The sequence below is a fragment of the Balaenoptera borealis genome (assembly GCF_965194805.1).
Source record: "Balaenoptera borealis genome assembly, chromosome: 15".
NCBI classification, from domain to species: Eukaryota; Metazoa; Chordata; class Mammalia; order Artiodactyla; family Balaenopteridae; genus Balaenoptera; species Balaenoptera borealis.
In genome coordinates, this window is record NC_138871.1 from 45,182,819 (window position 1) to 45,199,017 (window position 16,199).

Sequence of the window (16,199 nt, forward strand, 5' to 3'; positions counted from 1 at the left end):
CCATGAAAGTTTTTAAAAGGAGAATCATTTTGGAGGTGGTCAGAGTCTTGTTATCTTCTGTGTACACACTTTCTTCTGATTGGCTGGTGGTGAGGTAACAGGGTGGTATTCCAGGAATCTTGTGCTCAGCCTGAAGTGACCATCCTCCACCTGAGTGGGGGCTTTAGTTCCTGTAGAAGAACTCAAAGGTATTGTTATGTATATTCCTTGAGGAGGCACCAGGACCCTGCTTTATTGCTGCACAGTTGTTTCTTGACTATTCCTCCTTTGTTTCTACATTCCCTTCCTTCCCTCATTAGCAACTGTTTGAATCTGCCCTTTGGAACTCAGGGAGCTTCAGGAGCCTGAATGAAGCCTATTTCCTACAAACAACAAACAGGCGACATGAAAAGGACTTGTACCTGGGAGGGTCCCACAGGGTCCTGCTCAGTTTCATCTATAGTGTCATGTCATCTGCCAATAGTGACAGTTTTCATTCTTCCTTTCCAATTTGGATTCCTTTTATTTCTTTTTCTTGTCTGATTGCTGTGGCTAGGACTTCAATACTATGTTGAATAAAAGTGGTGAGAGTGGATATCCTTGTCTTACTATTGATCTTAATGGAAATGCGTTCAGCTTTTCACCATTGAGTATGATTTTAGCTGTGGGTTTGTCATATGTAGCCTTTATTATGTTGTGGTATGGTCCCTCTATGCCCACTTTCTGCAGACTTTTTATTGTAAATGGGTGTTGAGTTTTGTCAAAAGCTTTTTCTGCATCTATCAAGATGATCATATGGTTTTTATTTTTCAGTTTGTTAATGTGGTGTTCAAAAAGATACATGCACCCCAGTGTTCATAGTAGCATTATTTACACTTGCCAAGATATGGTAGCAACCTAAGTGTCCATCAACAGATGAATGGATTAAGAATATGTGGTATAAACACAAGAGAAAGAAAAGAGCTACAATAACAAACCCAAAACAATTAAGAAAATGGTAATAGGACATACATATCGATAATTACCTTAAATGTAAATGGCTTAAATGCTCCAACCAAAAGACATAGACTGGCTGAATGGATACGAAAATAAGACCCGTATATATGCTGTCTACAAGAGACCCACTTCAGACCTAGGGACACATACAGACTGAAAGTGAGGGGATGGAAAAAGATATTCCATGCAAATGGAAATCAAAAGAAAGCTGGAGTAGCAATTCTCATATCAGACAAAATAGAGTTTAAAACAAAGACTATTACAAGAGACAAAGAAGGACACTACATAATGATCAAGGGATCAATCCAAGAAGAAGATATAGCAATTGTAAATATTTATGCACCCAACATAGGAGCACCTCAATACATAAGGCAAATACTAACAGCCATAAAAGGGGAAATCGACAGTAACACAATCATAGTAGGGGACTTTAACACCCCACTTGCACCAATGGACACATCATGCAAAATGAAAATAAATGAGGAAACACAAGCTTTAAATAATACATTAAACAAGATGGACTTAATTGATATTTACAGGACATTCCATCCAAAAACAACAGAATACACTTTCTTCCCAAGTGCTCATGGAACATTCTCCAGTATAGATCATATCTTGGGTCACAAATCAAGCCTTGGTAAATTTAAGAAAATTGAAATCGTATCAAGTATCTTTTCTGACCACAACACTATGAGACTAGATATCGATTACAGGAAAAAATCTGTAAAAAAATAAAAACACATGGTACCTAAACAATACACTACTTAATAACCAAGAGATCACTGAAGAAATCAAAGAGGAAATCAAAAACTATCTAGAAACAAATGACAATGAAAACACGACGACCCAAAACCTATGGGATGCAGCAAAAACAGTTTAAGAGGGAAGTTTATAGCAATACAATCCTACCTTAAGAAACAAAAAACATCTCTAATAAACAACCTAACCTTACACCTAAAGCAATTAGAAAAGAAGAACAAAAAAACCCCAAAGTTAGAAGAAGGAAAGAAATCATACAGATCAGATCAGAAATAAATGAAAAAGAAATGAAGGAAATGATAGCAAAGATCAATAAAACTAAAAGTTGGTTCTTGAGAAGATAAACAAAATTGATAAACCATTAGCCAGACTCATCAAGAAAAAAAGGGAGAAGACTCAAATCAATAGAATTAGAAATGAAAAAGAAGTAACAACTGACACGGCAGAAATACAAAGGATCATGAGAGATTACTATAAGCAACTATATGCCAATAAAATGGACAACCTGGAAGAAATGGACAAATTCTTAGAAATGCACAACCTTCCGAGACTGAACCAGGAAGAAGTAGAAAATATGAACAGACCAATCACAAGCACTGAAATTGAAACTGTGATTTAAATCTTCCAACAAACAAAAGCCCATGACCAGATGGCTTCACAGGCGAATTTTATCAAACATTTAGAGAAGATCTAACACCTATCCTTCTCAAACTCTTCCAAAATATAGCAGAGGGAGGAACACTCCCAAACTCATTCTACAAGGCCATAATCACCATGATACCAAAACCAGACAAATATGTCACAAAGAAAGAAAACTACAGGCCAATATCACTGATGGAAATAGATGCAAAAATCCTCAACAAAATACTAGCAAACAGAATCCAACAGCACATTAAAAGGATCATACACCATGATCAAGTGAGGTTTATCCCAGGAATGCAAGGATACTTCAGTATACACAAATCAATCAATGTGATACACCGTATTAACAAATTGAAGGAGAAAAACCATACAATCATCTCAATAGATGCAGAAAAAGCTTTTGATAAAATTCAACACCCATTTATGATAAAAATCCTCCAGAGAGTAGGCATAGAGGAAACTTACCTCAACATAGTAAAGGCCATATGTGACAAACCCACAGCCAACATCGTTCTCAGTGGTGAAAAACTGAAACCATTTCCACTAAGATTAGGAACAAGAGAAGGTTGCCCACTCTCACCACTATTATTCAACATAGTTGTGGAAGTTTTAGCTACAGCAATCAGAGAAGAAAAAGAAATAAAAGGAATCCAAATCGGAAAAGAAGAAGTAAAGCTGTCACTGTTTGCAGATGACATGATACTGCACATAGACAATCCTAAAGATGCTACCAGAAAACTACTAGAGCTAATCAATTAATTCGATAAAGTAGCAGGATACAAAGTTAATGCACAGAAATCTCTTGCATTCCTATACACTAATGATGAAAAATCTAAAAGTGAAATTAAGAAAACACTCCCTTTTACCATTGCAACAAAAAGAATAAAATATCTAGGAATAAACCTACTTAAGGAGACAAAAGACCTGTATGCAGAAAACTATAAGACACTGATGAAAGAAATTAAAGATGATACAAACAGATGGACAGATATACCATGTTCTTGGATTGGAAGAATCAACATTGTGAAAATGACTATACTACCCAAAGCAATCTACAGATTCAGTGCAATCCCTATCAAACTACCACTGGCATTTTTCACAGAACTAGAACAAAAAATTCCACAATTTGTGTGGAAACACATATGACCCTGAATAGCCAAAGCAATCTTGAGAAAGAAAAACGGAGCTGGAGGAATCAGGCTCCCTGACTTCAGAGTATACTACAAAGCTACAGTAATCAAGACAGTATGGCACTGGCACAAAAACAGAAATATAGATCAATGGAACAAGATAGAAAGCCCAGAGATAAACTCACGCACATATGGTCACCTTATCTTTGATAAAGGAGGCAAGAATATACAGTGGAGAAAAGACAGCCTCTTTAATAAGTGGTGCTGGGAAAACTGGACAGCTATATGTAAAAGAATGAAATTAAAACACTACCTAACACCATACACAAAAATAAACTCAAAATGGATTAAAGACCTAAATGTAAGGCCAGACACTATTCAACTCTTAGAGGAAAACATAGGCAGAACACTCTATGACATATATCACAGCAAGATCCTTTCTGAGCCACCTCCTAGAGAAATGGAATAAAAACAAAAATAAACAAATGGGACCTAATTAAACTCAAAAGCTTTTGCACAGCAAAGGAAACCATAAACAAGATGAAAAGACAACCCTCAGAATGGGAGAAAATATTTGCAAATGAAGCAACTGACAAAGGATTAATCTCCAAAATTTACAAGCAGCTCATGCAGCTCAATATCAGAAAAACAAACAACCCAGTCCAAAAATGGGCAGAAGACCTAAACAGACATTTCTCCAAAGAAAATATACAGATTGCCAGCAAACACATTAAAGAATGCTCAACATCATTAATCATTAGAGAAATGCAAATCAAAGCTACAATGAGATATCATCTCACACCAGTCAGAATGGCCATCATCAAAAAATCTACAAACAATATATGCTGGAGAGGGTGTGGAGAAAAGAGAACCCTCTTGTACTGTTGGTGGGAATGTAAATTGATACAGCCACTATGGAGAATAGTATGGAGGTTCCTTAAAAAACTAAAAATAGAACTACCGTACGACCCTGCAATCCCACTACTGGGCATATACCCTGAGAAAACCGTAATTCAAAGAGAGTCACGTACCACAATGTTCATTGCAGCTCTATTTACAATAGCCAGGACATGGAAGCAACCTAAGTGTCCATCAACAGATGAATGGATAAAGAAGGTGTGGCACATATATACAATGGAATATTACTCAGCCATAAAAAGAAACGAAATTGAGTCATTTCTAGTGAGGTGGATGGACCTAGAGTCTGTCATACAGAGTGAAGTAAGTCAGAAAGAGAAAAACAAATACCTTATGCTAACACATATATATGGAATCTATTTTTAAAACAAAAAAAAAAAGGGTCATGAAGAACCTAGGGGCAAGACGGGGGTAATGACCCAGACCTACTAGAGAATGTACTTGAGGATACAGGGAGGGGGAAGGGTAAGCTGGGACAAAGTGAGAGAGTGGCATGGACATATATACACTACCAAATGTAAAATAGATAGCTAGTGGGAAGCAGCCGCATAGCACAGGGAGATCAGCTCGGTGCTTTGTGACCACCTGGGGGGTGAGATAGGTAGGGTGGGAGGGAGGGAGACGCAAGAGGGAAGAGATACGGGGATATATGTATATGTATAACTGATTCACTTTGTTATAAAGCAGAAACTAACACACCATTGTAAAGCAATTATACTCCAAGAAAGATGTTAAAATAAAAAAAAGAACACGTGGTATATATACATAGAATGGACTGCTATGCAGCCATAAAAAGAATGAAATTTTGCCGTTTAAAACAACGTGGATGGACTTGGAGGGTATTATGCTAAGTGAAATAAGTCAGACAGAGAAAGACAAATACTGTATGATGTCACTTATGTGTCGAATCTAACAAATGAAACAAACTAGTGAATATAACAAGAAAGAAACAGACTCATAGATACAGGGAACAAACCAGTGGTTACCAGTTGGGAGAGGGAAGGGGGAGGGGAAACATAAGGGTAGGGGATTAAAAGGTGCAAACTTATGTATAAAATAAGCTACGGGATATATTGTGTACAGCACAGGGAATATAGCCAATATTTTATGGAGTATAACTTTTAAAAATTGTGAATCACTGTAGTATATATCCATAACTTACATAACATTGTGTATCAAGTATACTTCAATAAAAAATGTTTCTGGTGAAAATAAATTTTAAACATAAGCAGGGTATAAGATGTTAGAAACAGATTGTTTTACACAATGAACATTTACTTGTTCTAATTTAAGAACAGAAGATGGACAAGTAGAGATAGTGAGTGGAGACTTACTTTGAGGAGCTTGGCTCTGAAGGGGAGATAGAAAATGGGAGTTAGAAGTAAAGCAATTTAAAAAGAAAAAAGTGTATAGTAGGAGGAATACAAAGATGTCTAGATTACAGGGAAGAAACCAACAGAGATAAAGATTTTAACAGGGGGATTTTTGCAGAAACTAACTCCTGTAGCTGTAATACGTCTCTGGTCAAAAATGTATTATGTATCTGTGTGGCAGTGTATCATTTTCTTTAGGTCATTGTAAATGTTGAAAATAGTTTGGAGACCGTTAGAAGTCTCAGACCCAGATAGTATTGCCTTTCATAAAAACTCTTCCAGCTTATTTGTCTTTGACTAGGCAGAGAGGGAGAAAGCTAAAGGAGAGTGAGAATTGGGGGATGGCAGAAAAGATGAAGAGAGAGAAGCTACCTTATGAACTATGAGGACATTAGTCACTGAGGTTCTTAGCCTTTGGAGAACTTTAAGGGAGAGTATCATGACATCCAGTCATATAAATTCCTAATACCAATTTCTTTGTCTTTTTCCCTAGGTTGGGGTTATGGCCAGTACTATGTTAAACTAGATGTTTAATAATGATAATAAGTTTGTATTGATACAGATGATGATCATAGTTTTCAAAGCATTAAGTTTGTTATTTAATAAATATTTTTTGCATTTAAGGGAGGAAAAGACTGAACAGTTGTTGGACTGTAAACAAGAACTTGAGCAAATGGAAATAGAACTAAAAAGGCTGCAACAAGAGGTTTGTACCTGGAACTTTTATTATATAGGATCAATTGGAAATTGATTTTTGTCCTTATAATATATAACATTTGCCTTACTGCTTACTGAGGTTTCATGAGATCCAATGACTTTTTCAGTGTTTCTCTCTTCAAAAATGCCACAACCAAAACTAGAAATCAAAACTAGAAAGGTCTTTGGAGTTTTCTTTTTTCTCTATTAGTTCTATTCAAACTTTGCTAAGATTCCAAGGAGCCTCTTAGGACTGGTGCAGTTCCAGGTTTCTCTTTTTTATGTATTGGCTTCTGTGGGCTTGGAAGCTGGAACAACTCTAGGTCTCTGCTCTCTGATGGTGCTTTATGTTAACCTTATATATGACAGAATGCTTTTTAATTTTTCACTGTTTCTACTAAATAAGATCCAAACTTTTACTTTTTTAAAGACTATTTTTTTTTCTAATGCTTTGTGTTTTTTCATCTTGAACCAAGACTGTTTAAGAATTTGCTTCTTTTAATTACTCTGTAATGTTTCGTTATCATTTAGAGGTAGTACAAGAGGTCTTCTTTAACCCATAAATGGTAAGGATTGGGGTAAGGCTGGACAATTATTTCTTCTCCTTACTTCACCTAACCTGCCATTTTAAATTCAGGGAACATTTCACTTGCGGGATCATAAACTGGGACCTTTCTAGATGAATGAATCTAGGGATCATAATTTTTAGTTTTAGATTTGCTGTTGCTGCTATTCCACTTCTTGGTAGCAGGGTTTTTTTGTATTTGTGTTCCATCTAAAATTGTCATTCTCAATCGTTTTGGTCTCAAGACCCTTCTTTACTCTTGAAGATTAATGAGGATTATTTAACGTGTATTCTCTTTACTGGAATTTACTATATTTGAAATTAAAACTAAGAATTTAAAAAGTATTTATTAATTCATTTAAAAATAATACTCAATCCACTCCATGTTAACATAAAAATTATATAGTAATTAAATAACCATTATTTTCCAAAACAAAAAAAAATTAGAAGAATAGTAGTGTTTTATATTATTGCAAATCTCTTTTTTAAATGCCTGGATTAATTGAAGACTACCAGATTCTCATATCTATTGAATATTTCTTCATTCAATCTGTTAAGATATCACATGCCATGTATGTAGCCTCTGAAAAACTCCACTGTCCCTTCGTGAGAGAATGAGAGTGAAAACAGCAAGTACTGTCTTAGTATTATTATTATGAAAATAGTTTTGACCTCATGAATTCCCTGGAAGGGTTTCAGGAACCCACAGATTTCCCTGGATCACACTTTGATTACTGCTACTCAAAGGATTACAAGAGGGCTTTTAAAAGGTTGAATTTTAATACTTATTTCAAATGGCGTAAAGATATGTACTAATCATATGCAAGTAATCATTCATGTGAAAGTATTAAAAACTCAGCAGGATTTTGGTAACATGTCTGGGTAGAAACATTATTTCTCTAAAGTAACTAATGATCAACTTTTGGAACAGTTTGCCTCTTCTGTGTTTTTACTATCTGACATTTTAAAGTTAACTTTTCACCTTAAATTCATTGCAAATGGTTATGTTGAGGAGAGGTTTACTTACTTTAAAATATCCTGAATATTTTTTACATTCTTAATGGAGAACATTATATATAAAAGTTTGTATACAAGCATATGCTTTTATTTTTGTATAGAAACATATATTTAAAAAATTTTTATTATTATTTTTTAATATTTATTTATTTATTTAGCTGCACTGAGTATTAGTTGCAGCATGCAGGATCTTCATTGCCATGTGCGGGATCTTCATTGCTGCATTTGGGATCTTTAGTTGCAGCATGTGGGATCTAGTTCCCTGACCAGGGATCAAACCCGCTCTCCCTGCATTGGGAGCACGGAGTCTTAGCCACTGGACCACCAGGGAAGTCCCTAGAAACATATATTTTTAAAATACTTCTTATTCCTGGTTTAAAAAAAGGCTTTTTTATCTCCTCATTTTAAAAAAATAATTAAGGTGTAATTTATATACCATTGAATTTACACTTTTCGCAGTCCATCGCCTTAACCACTTGGCCTTCTCGTCCCACAAAAATCACACTTCTAAAGTACACAAGTCAGGGACTTCCCTGGTGGTGCAGTGGATAAGACTCTGCGCTCCCAATGCAGGGGGCCTGGGTTCGATCCCTGGTCAGGGAACTAGATCCCACACGCATGCCGCAACTAATAGTTTGCATGCCACAGCTAAGGACCTCATGTGCCGCAACTAAGGAGCTGGTGAACCGCAACTAAGGAGCCCGCCTCCCACAACAAAGACCCGGTGCAAATAAATAAGTAATTTAAAAATAATAATGATAAAGTACACAAGTCAGGGACTTCCCTGGTGGTCCAGTGGTTAAGACTCTGCGCTTCCAATGCAGGGGACACGGGTTCGATCCCTGGTCGGGGAGCTAAGATCCTACATGCCACAGGGCGCGGCCAAAAAAAAAAGTACACAAGTCATTGTTTTTTTGTGTGTGTTTTTGGTAAATTCTTCAAATTGTACAACCCAAGGATTATCAATTTGAAAATAGAAAATAATATTTTAAATATTAATATTTGTTTATATTTAGAACATGAATTTGCTTTCGGATGCTCGTTCTGCAAGAATGTATCGAGATGAATTAGATGCGCTTCGGGAGAAGGCCGTCAGAGTTGATAAGCTTGAAAGTGAAGTTAGCAGATACAAAGAGAGGCTACATGATATTGAATTTTATAAGGCAAGAGTTGAGGTATGTTACGTAATTTAAACCATTCACAGTTCTTTTCTTTAGAAGTATTATGATTTTTCAAAATGCATTTAAAATACACTTTAATAAATGTAAGGAACTCTTGAAATATTGAGCAAACTGTAAATAGCATCAGGTGTTTATTTTATGATAGATCAGCATATTGTTTAGACTGGTAAAAAGGGATTTTTGGATGCTATTCATTTTATTGAATTCTTTGGGGCTCTTCTTTCATTCCTTTATTTAGTATTATATGTAGCGAAGACTTTTGAAATCAAAATAAAGTATATATCTCTACTAATTTCTAACTCGTTCCTAGAAGTGAGTGCGAAACATATTTCTGATTGCTGCTCAACTCAGAATACTAAATTAGGATCAATGAAGACGAAATCAATATCTGTCTCCCTCTCTCTCTCTCTCCCCCTCCCCCCACCTCTCTGTCTCTTTCTTCCCTCCCACCCCCATTTGTCTTCTCTCTTTATATATATATATATATATATATATGAACAAATTAGAAAAAACAATTTTTCTTAGTTAATGGTTGCAGTTCTGTGTTACATGAAGTTGAGTTTGACAGCAAGAATTTGAAAATCCTTGCTTCTTGGCATTCTTTTTTCCTTTCTCCGTGATTTCTTCATCGTCTGTAAACAGAGAAGATTTTGGTCAGTTTTAATATGGGGATAAGAAAGAAGGAGTATGCTAAATCAGGAAATGAAAACATTATAACAGAAAGTTAGAACTTAGCCTGAATGTTACCAGAAAATAGACCCAATAGAGTGCAAAGATAAGGTGTATATTAGTTCTTTGTTAATTGTTTAAATAGGCGTATGCATGGCACTATTAAGGGATCCTCATGGATGCCACTGTTTTAATATACTTTCTCTTGACTTCAGCTTATAAACGGTAGGCTTAAACTTAGCAATATAGATTTGTGAACATGTCTTCAAAACATACGTAGGAGTTTAAAGATGTTTATGTAAAATATTTATTGATAAAAGCCTTGGTTTATGATTCTGTGAGTCTTAATTCAAGTCTTGGTATTTTACTCAAAACCCCCAAATTCTTCACTTTCAAGTAGAGAGAAACCTAAATCTATTTCAGTAAATAAATTAAGCCCTGATTCTATGGCGATTGGTGTCTTAAATATCTGGAAGATACTTATACTGAGTTCCTTATCCTTGTGACTTAGGAATTTAAATATACCCTGACAATTTCATGTGAAATTATAGTCGTGTTATTGATCCTAATGTAAGTACTGAGTATTTTGTTTATATAATAACTTAAATTCTGGGAAATAAAATGAAACCAACTATATTTCTGTTATTCAGTAGCTTTACTCTTGCATAGAACTGTTGATAAAGACAGCTTAATGTCTTACTTTATAATAAAGAATTTTTATGTTTCAGAGCTTTAAAAAATTAACATATTAATGTATTTGTGACAAATAAAGCCTACTTGAAATGTTTATAGGAATTAAAAGAAGACAATCAAGTTTTATTAGAAACAAAAACCATGTTGGAAGACCAATTAGAAGGAACTCGAGCTCGTTCTGATAAATTACATGAATTAGAAAAAGAAAATTTACAACTGAAGGCTAAACTGCATGATATGGAAATGGTACGTATTATAAGGTAGATCTATTACATGGCCTCTAAGTAAAAATTCTAAGATTTATCTGATTTTCCTATAGTGACAAGAATGGCTAGTGTCCTTAAGGCCTTAACAGAGAAGAGATAGCTAAATAAATTAGATGCTTCCAATTTTATATAAATTCAGAAGTAGTAGAAATTTATGCTTTTGTTACAGAGGGGTGTTATTTATTAATTTTGACTACTGTTTTTTGGAAAACCCTAATAAGCCGTTGTGCAAACACTCCTTTAGAATATAGAAATACAACTATTTGCTAAAATTTATCATTGGGTCAGAAATCATTTGTTATATCATTAAAACAATATAATGACTATGAAGAGGTGTTTTCAGTGTCCCCAAAGATCACTATAAAAGGATGTCAGATACCTGATCAGTTTAGTGACCAGCAGTAATAATTATAATTGATTATTAGCTTCAAATTGTGACAGTTTTAAGGAACTCACAATTTATCTCATTATACAGTTTCTGATAAATGAAAGTTATAAGTAATAAAATATTAGCTTGAAATTGTATTGTTTCTTAGCTTTCTTTTCTCTCCCTACTCCCTGCCAATAAAAAAGGAGCGTGATATGGATAGAAAAAAGATTGAAGAATTAATGGAAGAAAATATGACTTTGGAAATGGCACAGAAACAAAGTATGGACGAATCATTACATCTTGGCTGGGAGCTGGAACAAATATCCAGAACTAGTGAAATTTCTGAAGGTATTTCCAATACTCTTTTTTTTTTTTAATTTAAATGGATGAATGAATAAATGAAGTTGTATTTATGCTTACATTTCTGGATATTTCATTGCTGTTCTTTATTTTCCCTGGTTGGAGATGTCGCAAAAGGCCACATATCTCCCTAGATAGAATTTCACAGAGTAATATGTTAATTTCCACATGCCTGGGTCTGGTCCTTATCTTTGCATGTCTTACAACTCAACTTTGAGTGCAGTAGCAGATTCGATCAGTTGTTTAGGCACAATTTCATGTTCATATCACAATAAACTGGGATATCAGTTTATTACTTTATTTTGAGAGATACAGCCATCTACTAAATAGAAAAGAAAAGTCATTAGCTGGTCACCATGTTCTTTGACTTTAGGCAAACCTAAATAGGAAATCAGAATGCAGTGGGAATATTCTTTGGTGAATATGTAGCCAGAATAAAGCAAGTTAAGGATCTTTATGGCTACTTTCATCAATATGTTGGATTTTAGGATTATACCTACCATTTATACCCTGGAGGTAATGAAAGACCCCAGATAAATTTTTAACTTTCGGCTCTATTTCCTAGGCTCCACATTAACTTGTCCTCTTTATTAAAGCTGGGGCACACACATACAATGTGGCTTTTTGTGTTAAAGCTTTGAGTTTACTAATACTGCTATACAATACTTTATTTAAATTATACCCAGGTCACATTTATTTGAATTAGACTGGTTCCCTAATTCCTTAGTTACCCAGTATTTAGATTATTATACCTGTTTTTCTTCCTTCAGCAGATATTTATTAAGCACCTACCATGTGTAAAATATTATACCAGGCCCTGAGGATATAGTGGTGAGGTAGACATAAGGTCTGAAAGAGCTTATAACCTGGCGCTTAAAGAAGTTACTTCTACAGATGACTCATCATATTTATTACTATTAGGCTTTTCCTAATTTTACACTTGAGAACCTAATTCCGGATTCTGGGACCCCATGTAAATTGACTTCATAGTAAGTAACTATATTCAGCTGAGAATGAATTTGCTGGGACGTGTTACTTAAAATATTTGTGGAACTTTTTTACTGTATTCCATGTGAATTTAGTTACAAAGAAAACAATTCAGACTTAAATGTTTTCTACTATTATATTAGTTAAAATTAACACTGTTAGGAGTTTTCTCACCTGTTAAGTGGGGATAATAATAGTAAGTACTATCTTATAGGGTTGTTGTGAGGGTTGAATTTGTTAATGAAGCCCTTTAGAACTGTGCCTAGTAAATAGTAAGCATTTGAGTGTTTTTTATTATTATTATTATCATTATATCACATTTGTTTTGCGGGGGTCATAGAACATAAAATTCATTTAGTGTGGCATAGTTTTTTTTTTAACTATACAAGGGACTTTCTAGAAAATTTGCAAACTCTGGAAAAATATAAAGAAGGAAATCAAAGTCACTAATAATTTCTTGCCTTTTACATTTCACAAAATTTGCTTCTAGAATTTTCCTACACACGCAGGGTTATCTTTTATATCAGCAGATCAGTGTGTATATACAATTAAGGTTCCTTTTTTCATCTAAGAATATAACGTAGACAATCTCCCATGTTAAAAATGTGTCGTAAGTATCCTTTTAAAGTCTTTGTAGTCTGACTGGAAGCTTCCTCAAAGCATGTAGTATTGAAAGCTTTATTAAGGCATATCATGTTTTGTAGCCTGATCTTGTTTGATTGAAATGCATGACCTCAAATCATGCAGTTAGAGTTGTACTTAAGAAGACTTGGACAACTAATGGAATTTATAAAAAGTCAATGACTACCTAGTATACTAGCTTTTAATAAAAGATTAACAATGTGCTGACTAGAACAAAAGCTTGAAATAAGAATTGAGGCTTTCTTTACTTAAAATCTAGGGGATATTTTACTCTACCTAATTTTTAAAAGAATGTATGACTTATGTGGCTACATGTTTGTGTGTGTGTGTTTCTTTGCTTTTTATGATGGAGGATTTCAAACGTACGCAAAAGTAGACAGACCCAGAAATTCCCTCCTGTATTTCTGTTTATTTCCCTTCCTGAAGTCTAGGATTTCAAAATAAATTCTAAGTGTCATATTTCATTTGTAAATCCTAATATTTTTATATCATCAAAATATTTAATGAGTCTGTTATAGGGTTATTAAAAATAATTATTTTTGGCTTACTGGAGAGCATCATTTACAGAAGTCGAAACTGAGTTTTCTTATTTTAAAAAACAGAATGCTGAAAGCTACTTAGAAAGATGATTTCTGTTGGCAAAATGGACTGCATGTTGCTGTTTATACATAATTAGCCAGGATTCTTCATTTAGAGAAAGACTTTTTTGAAGTGACCAGTGTATAGTACTGTCTTGCCTTTCTCAGAATCAGATTAGGATTTTTTTCCCCCTCAAACTGTTTTCCTTTATCTTTGAAAGTGTGGTGTAGGATATGCTTTATACTTCTTATTTGAGTCACACAATGACTCTCTTAGATACACAGAGTAATAACTATATTTTGTCAAAGTAACCCAAGAGTCATTGAGATTAAAGTTAATTTCTCATGGAACTAGAACTGAAAGTCTAGTCACTTCAGTCTAAATTTTGTACTTTTTTTTTCACTAGAATGCTTATGGATGCATTAGAAATTCAATATTTACCTGTATTTTATATCTCTTATTGTGTCTATCTTGCATAACTTTATAAATTTTTTATAAAGTTAAGGACCAGGTGATTTCATGTATTTACACTAAATATTTTAAGTAATGAAGAGTAAACATAGTTTTACCAGTGACGTATTTTTCAATATTATAGCACCACAAAAATCCTTGGGCCATGAGGTAAATGAATTGACATCAAGTAGGTTGTTGAAGTTGGAGATGGAAAATCAGAGTTTGACAAAAACTGTAGAAGAGCTTCGGAGTACTATGGATTCTGCAGAAGGCACCACTTCCAAGATCCTGAAAATTGAAAAAGAAAATCAAAGACTAAGTAAGAAGGTAAATAAAAATTAATATTTAATGTAATGTAAAAAAGTATATGTAAAAGTGTAAATAAATAGCACTGAGATAGAACATTTATTTTCCAGCTTTTAGTGTACCCTCAATATTATTTTAACTTATTATATAAAATTTCAAACTTACAAAGTGTGAAGTGAATGAACTCATTCAGCTCTGGACTCATTCATTCAGCTTCAATAATTATTAACTTATAGCCAGTCTTACGTCTACCCTTGATACTCTCCTAACAGCCACTAGATGATTTTGAAGTAAATCCTAGATGTCGTACTATTTCACCAATAAATATCTCAGTATAAATCTCTAAAAAGTAAGGAAGTTTTTAAAAAAAGAACAGTGACATTATCACACTTAAAAAATCTTAGTTTTGGGCCAGCATTTAAATTTTTCCAAATCTATTAAGATTTTTAAAAAATATTTTATTTGAATGTGAATCCAAATAAGATCAGTGCATTCAGTCAATTGATGTGTCCCTTAAGTCTTTTTTAGTCTATAGATTGACTCTTCTTTCCTAGAAAGTTTTCTGTTGAAGAAACCTCAAACAGGTGGCACATGTCTGGTTGTCTCTCTTTCTGTGATGTTAGTTGTCATAGAAAATCATTTGCTTAGATCCTTGAATTAATCAGAGGTTACAAAATCTTGATATTATATCATCCCTTCTTAATTTGGTAGCTAGAGTATTTCTATAAGAAAAAACTTTTCTTTTTAATGTTTATTTATTTATTTATTTATGGCTGTGTTGGGTCTTCGTTTCTGTGCCAGGGCTTTCTCTAGTTGCGGCAAGTGGGGGCCACCCTTCATCGCGGTGCGCGTGCCTCTCACTATCGCGGCCTCTCTTGTTGCGGAGCACAGGCTCCAGACGCGCAGGCTCAGCAATTGTGGCTCACGGGCTTAGTAGCTCCGTGGCATGTGGGATCTTCCCAGACCAGGGCTCGAACCCGTGTCCCCTGCATTGGCAGGCAGATGCTCAACCACTGTGCCACCAGGGAAGGCCAACTTTTCTTTTTAGAAACTATTGGTTTAAAAAAATAAAACCACCACTGGTTACTCTGAGAACAGCTCTTAGGGGTAAAGTAGGATGAATGTTTGATTCTTTACCTTTATTTACCAGTTTCCTAGTAATGAGTCAGTTCTCTCATATCCTCCTGAGATAGTTAATGAGTGAGTTTGTTGTTTGTTTTAGTGTCGTTATGAACTCATGGATTTAAAAATATTTAAAGGATTTTAATACACTGTATTTATTTTTCTTACTCTCCCAACTCTTTAAGCTGCTTCCTGAATCCTTATGACATGACCTTAGCACTCCTGGAGAGCTTCCTTGCTTTCTACCATGACAAAGTGTTCTTTTAAACATTTCCTGCCTCAGTCCTGAAAACAGCGATTTCTCCAAAAAGCCCTTGTTCCTTTTAGTGGGAAGTGGTATTTAGATACCACAATTTAGGGATTATGAAACCTGAATTTTAACTAGACTTTGAACAGAAATACAAGTGTACCTTTTTTTTATTGCATTTTACTTTATTTCACTTCACAGATAATTGTGGTTTTTACAACTTGAAAGTTTAAAGCAACCCTGCTTCAG

General features: G+C 34.4%; 1 protein-coding gene and 1 long non-coding RNA gene across 11 annotated transcripts in view; one reads left to right on the forward strand and one right to left on the reverse strand.

The window, feature by feature from the left end:
- Positions 1-16,199, forward strand: part of CCDC88A (coiled-coil domain containing 88A) — a 127,075-nt gene that overhangs the window by 63,147 nt on the left and 47,729 nt on the right. For all 10 annotated transcript variants that reach the window (XM_082357926.1, XM_082357927.1, XM_082357928.1 and 7 more), the window contains 5 exons: positions 6,422-6,503; positions 9,092-9,250; positions 10,718-10,864; positions 11,458-11,602; positions 14,418-14,602. In XM_082357926.1, coding sequence (XP_082214052.1) covers positions 6,422-6,503; positions 9,092-9,250; positions 10,718-10,864; positions 11,458-11,602; positions 14,418-14,602 — 718 coding nt within the window. The remainder of the gene's footprint in view (positions 1-6,421; positions 6,504-9,091; positions 9,251-10,717; positions 10,865-11,457; positions 11,603-14,417; positions 14,603-16,199) is intronic.
- On the reverse strand, positions 9,366-14,501 carry LOC309612502. The gene is made up of 2 exons (XR_014235223.1): positions 14,392-14,501; positions 9,366-9,888 (listed from the first exon to the last, which is right to left on the reverse strand). It is a non-coding gene; the product is annotated as an uncharacterized lncRNA (long non-coding RNA).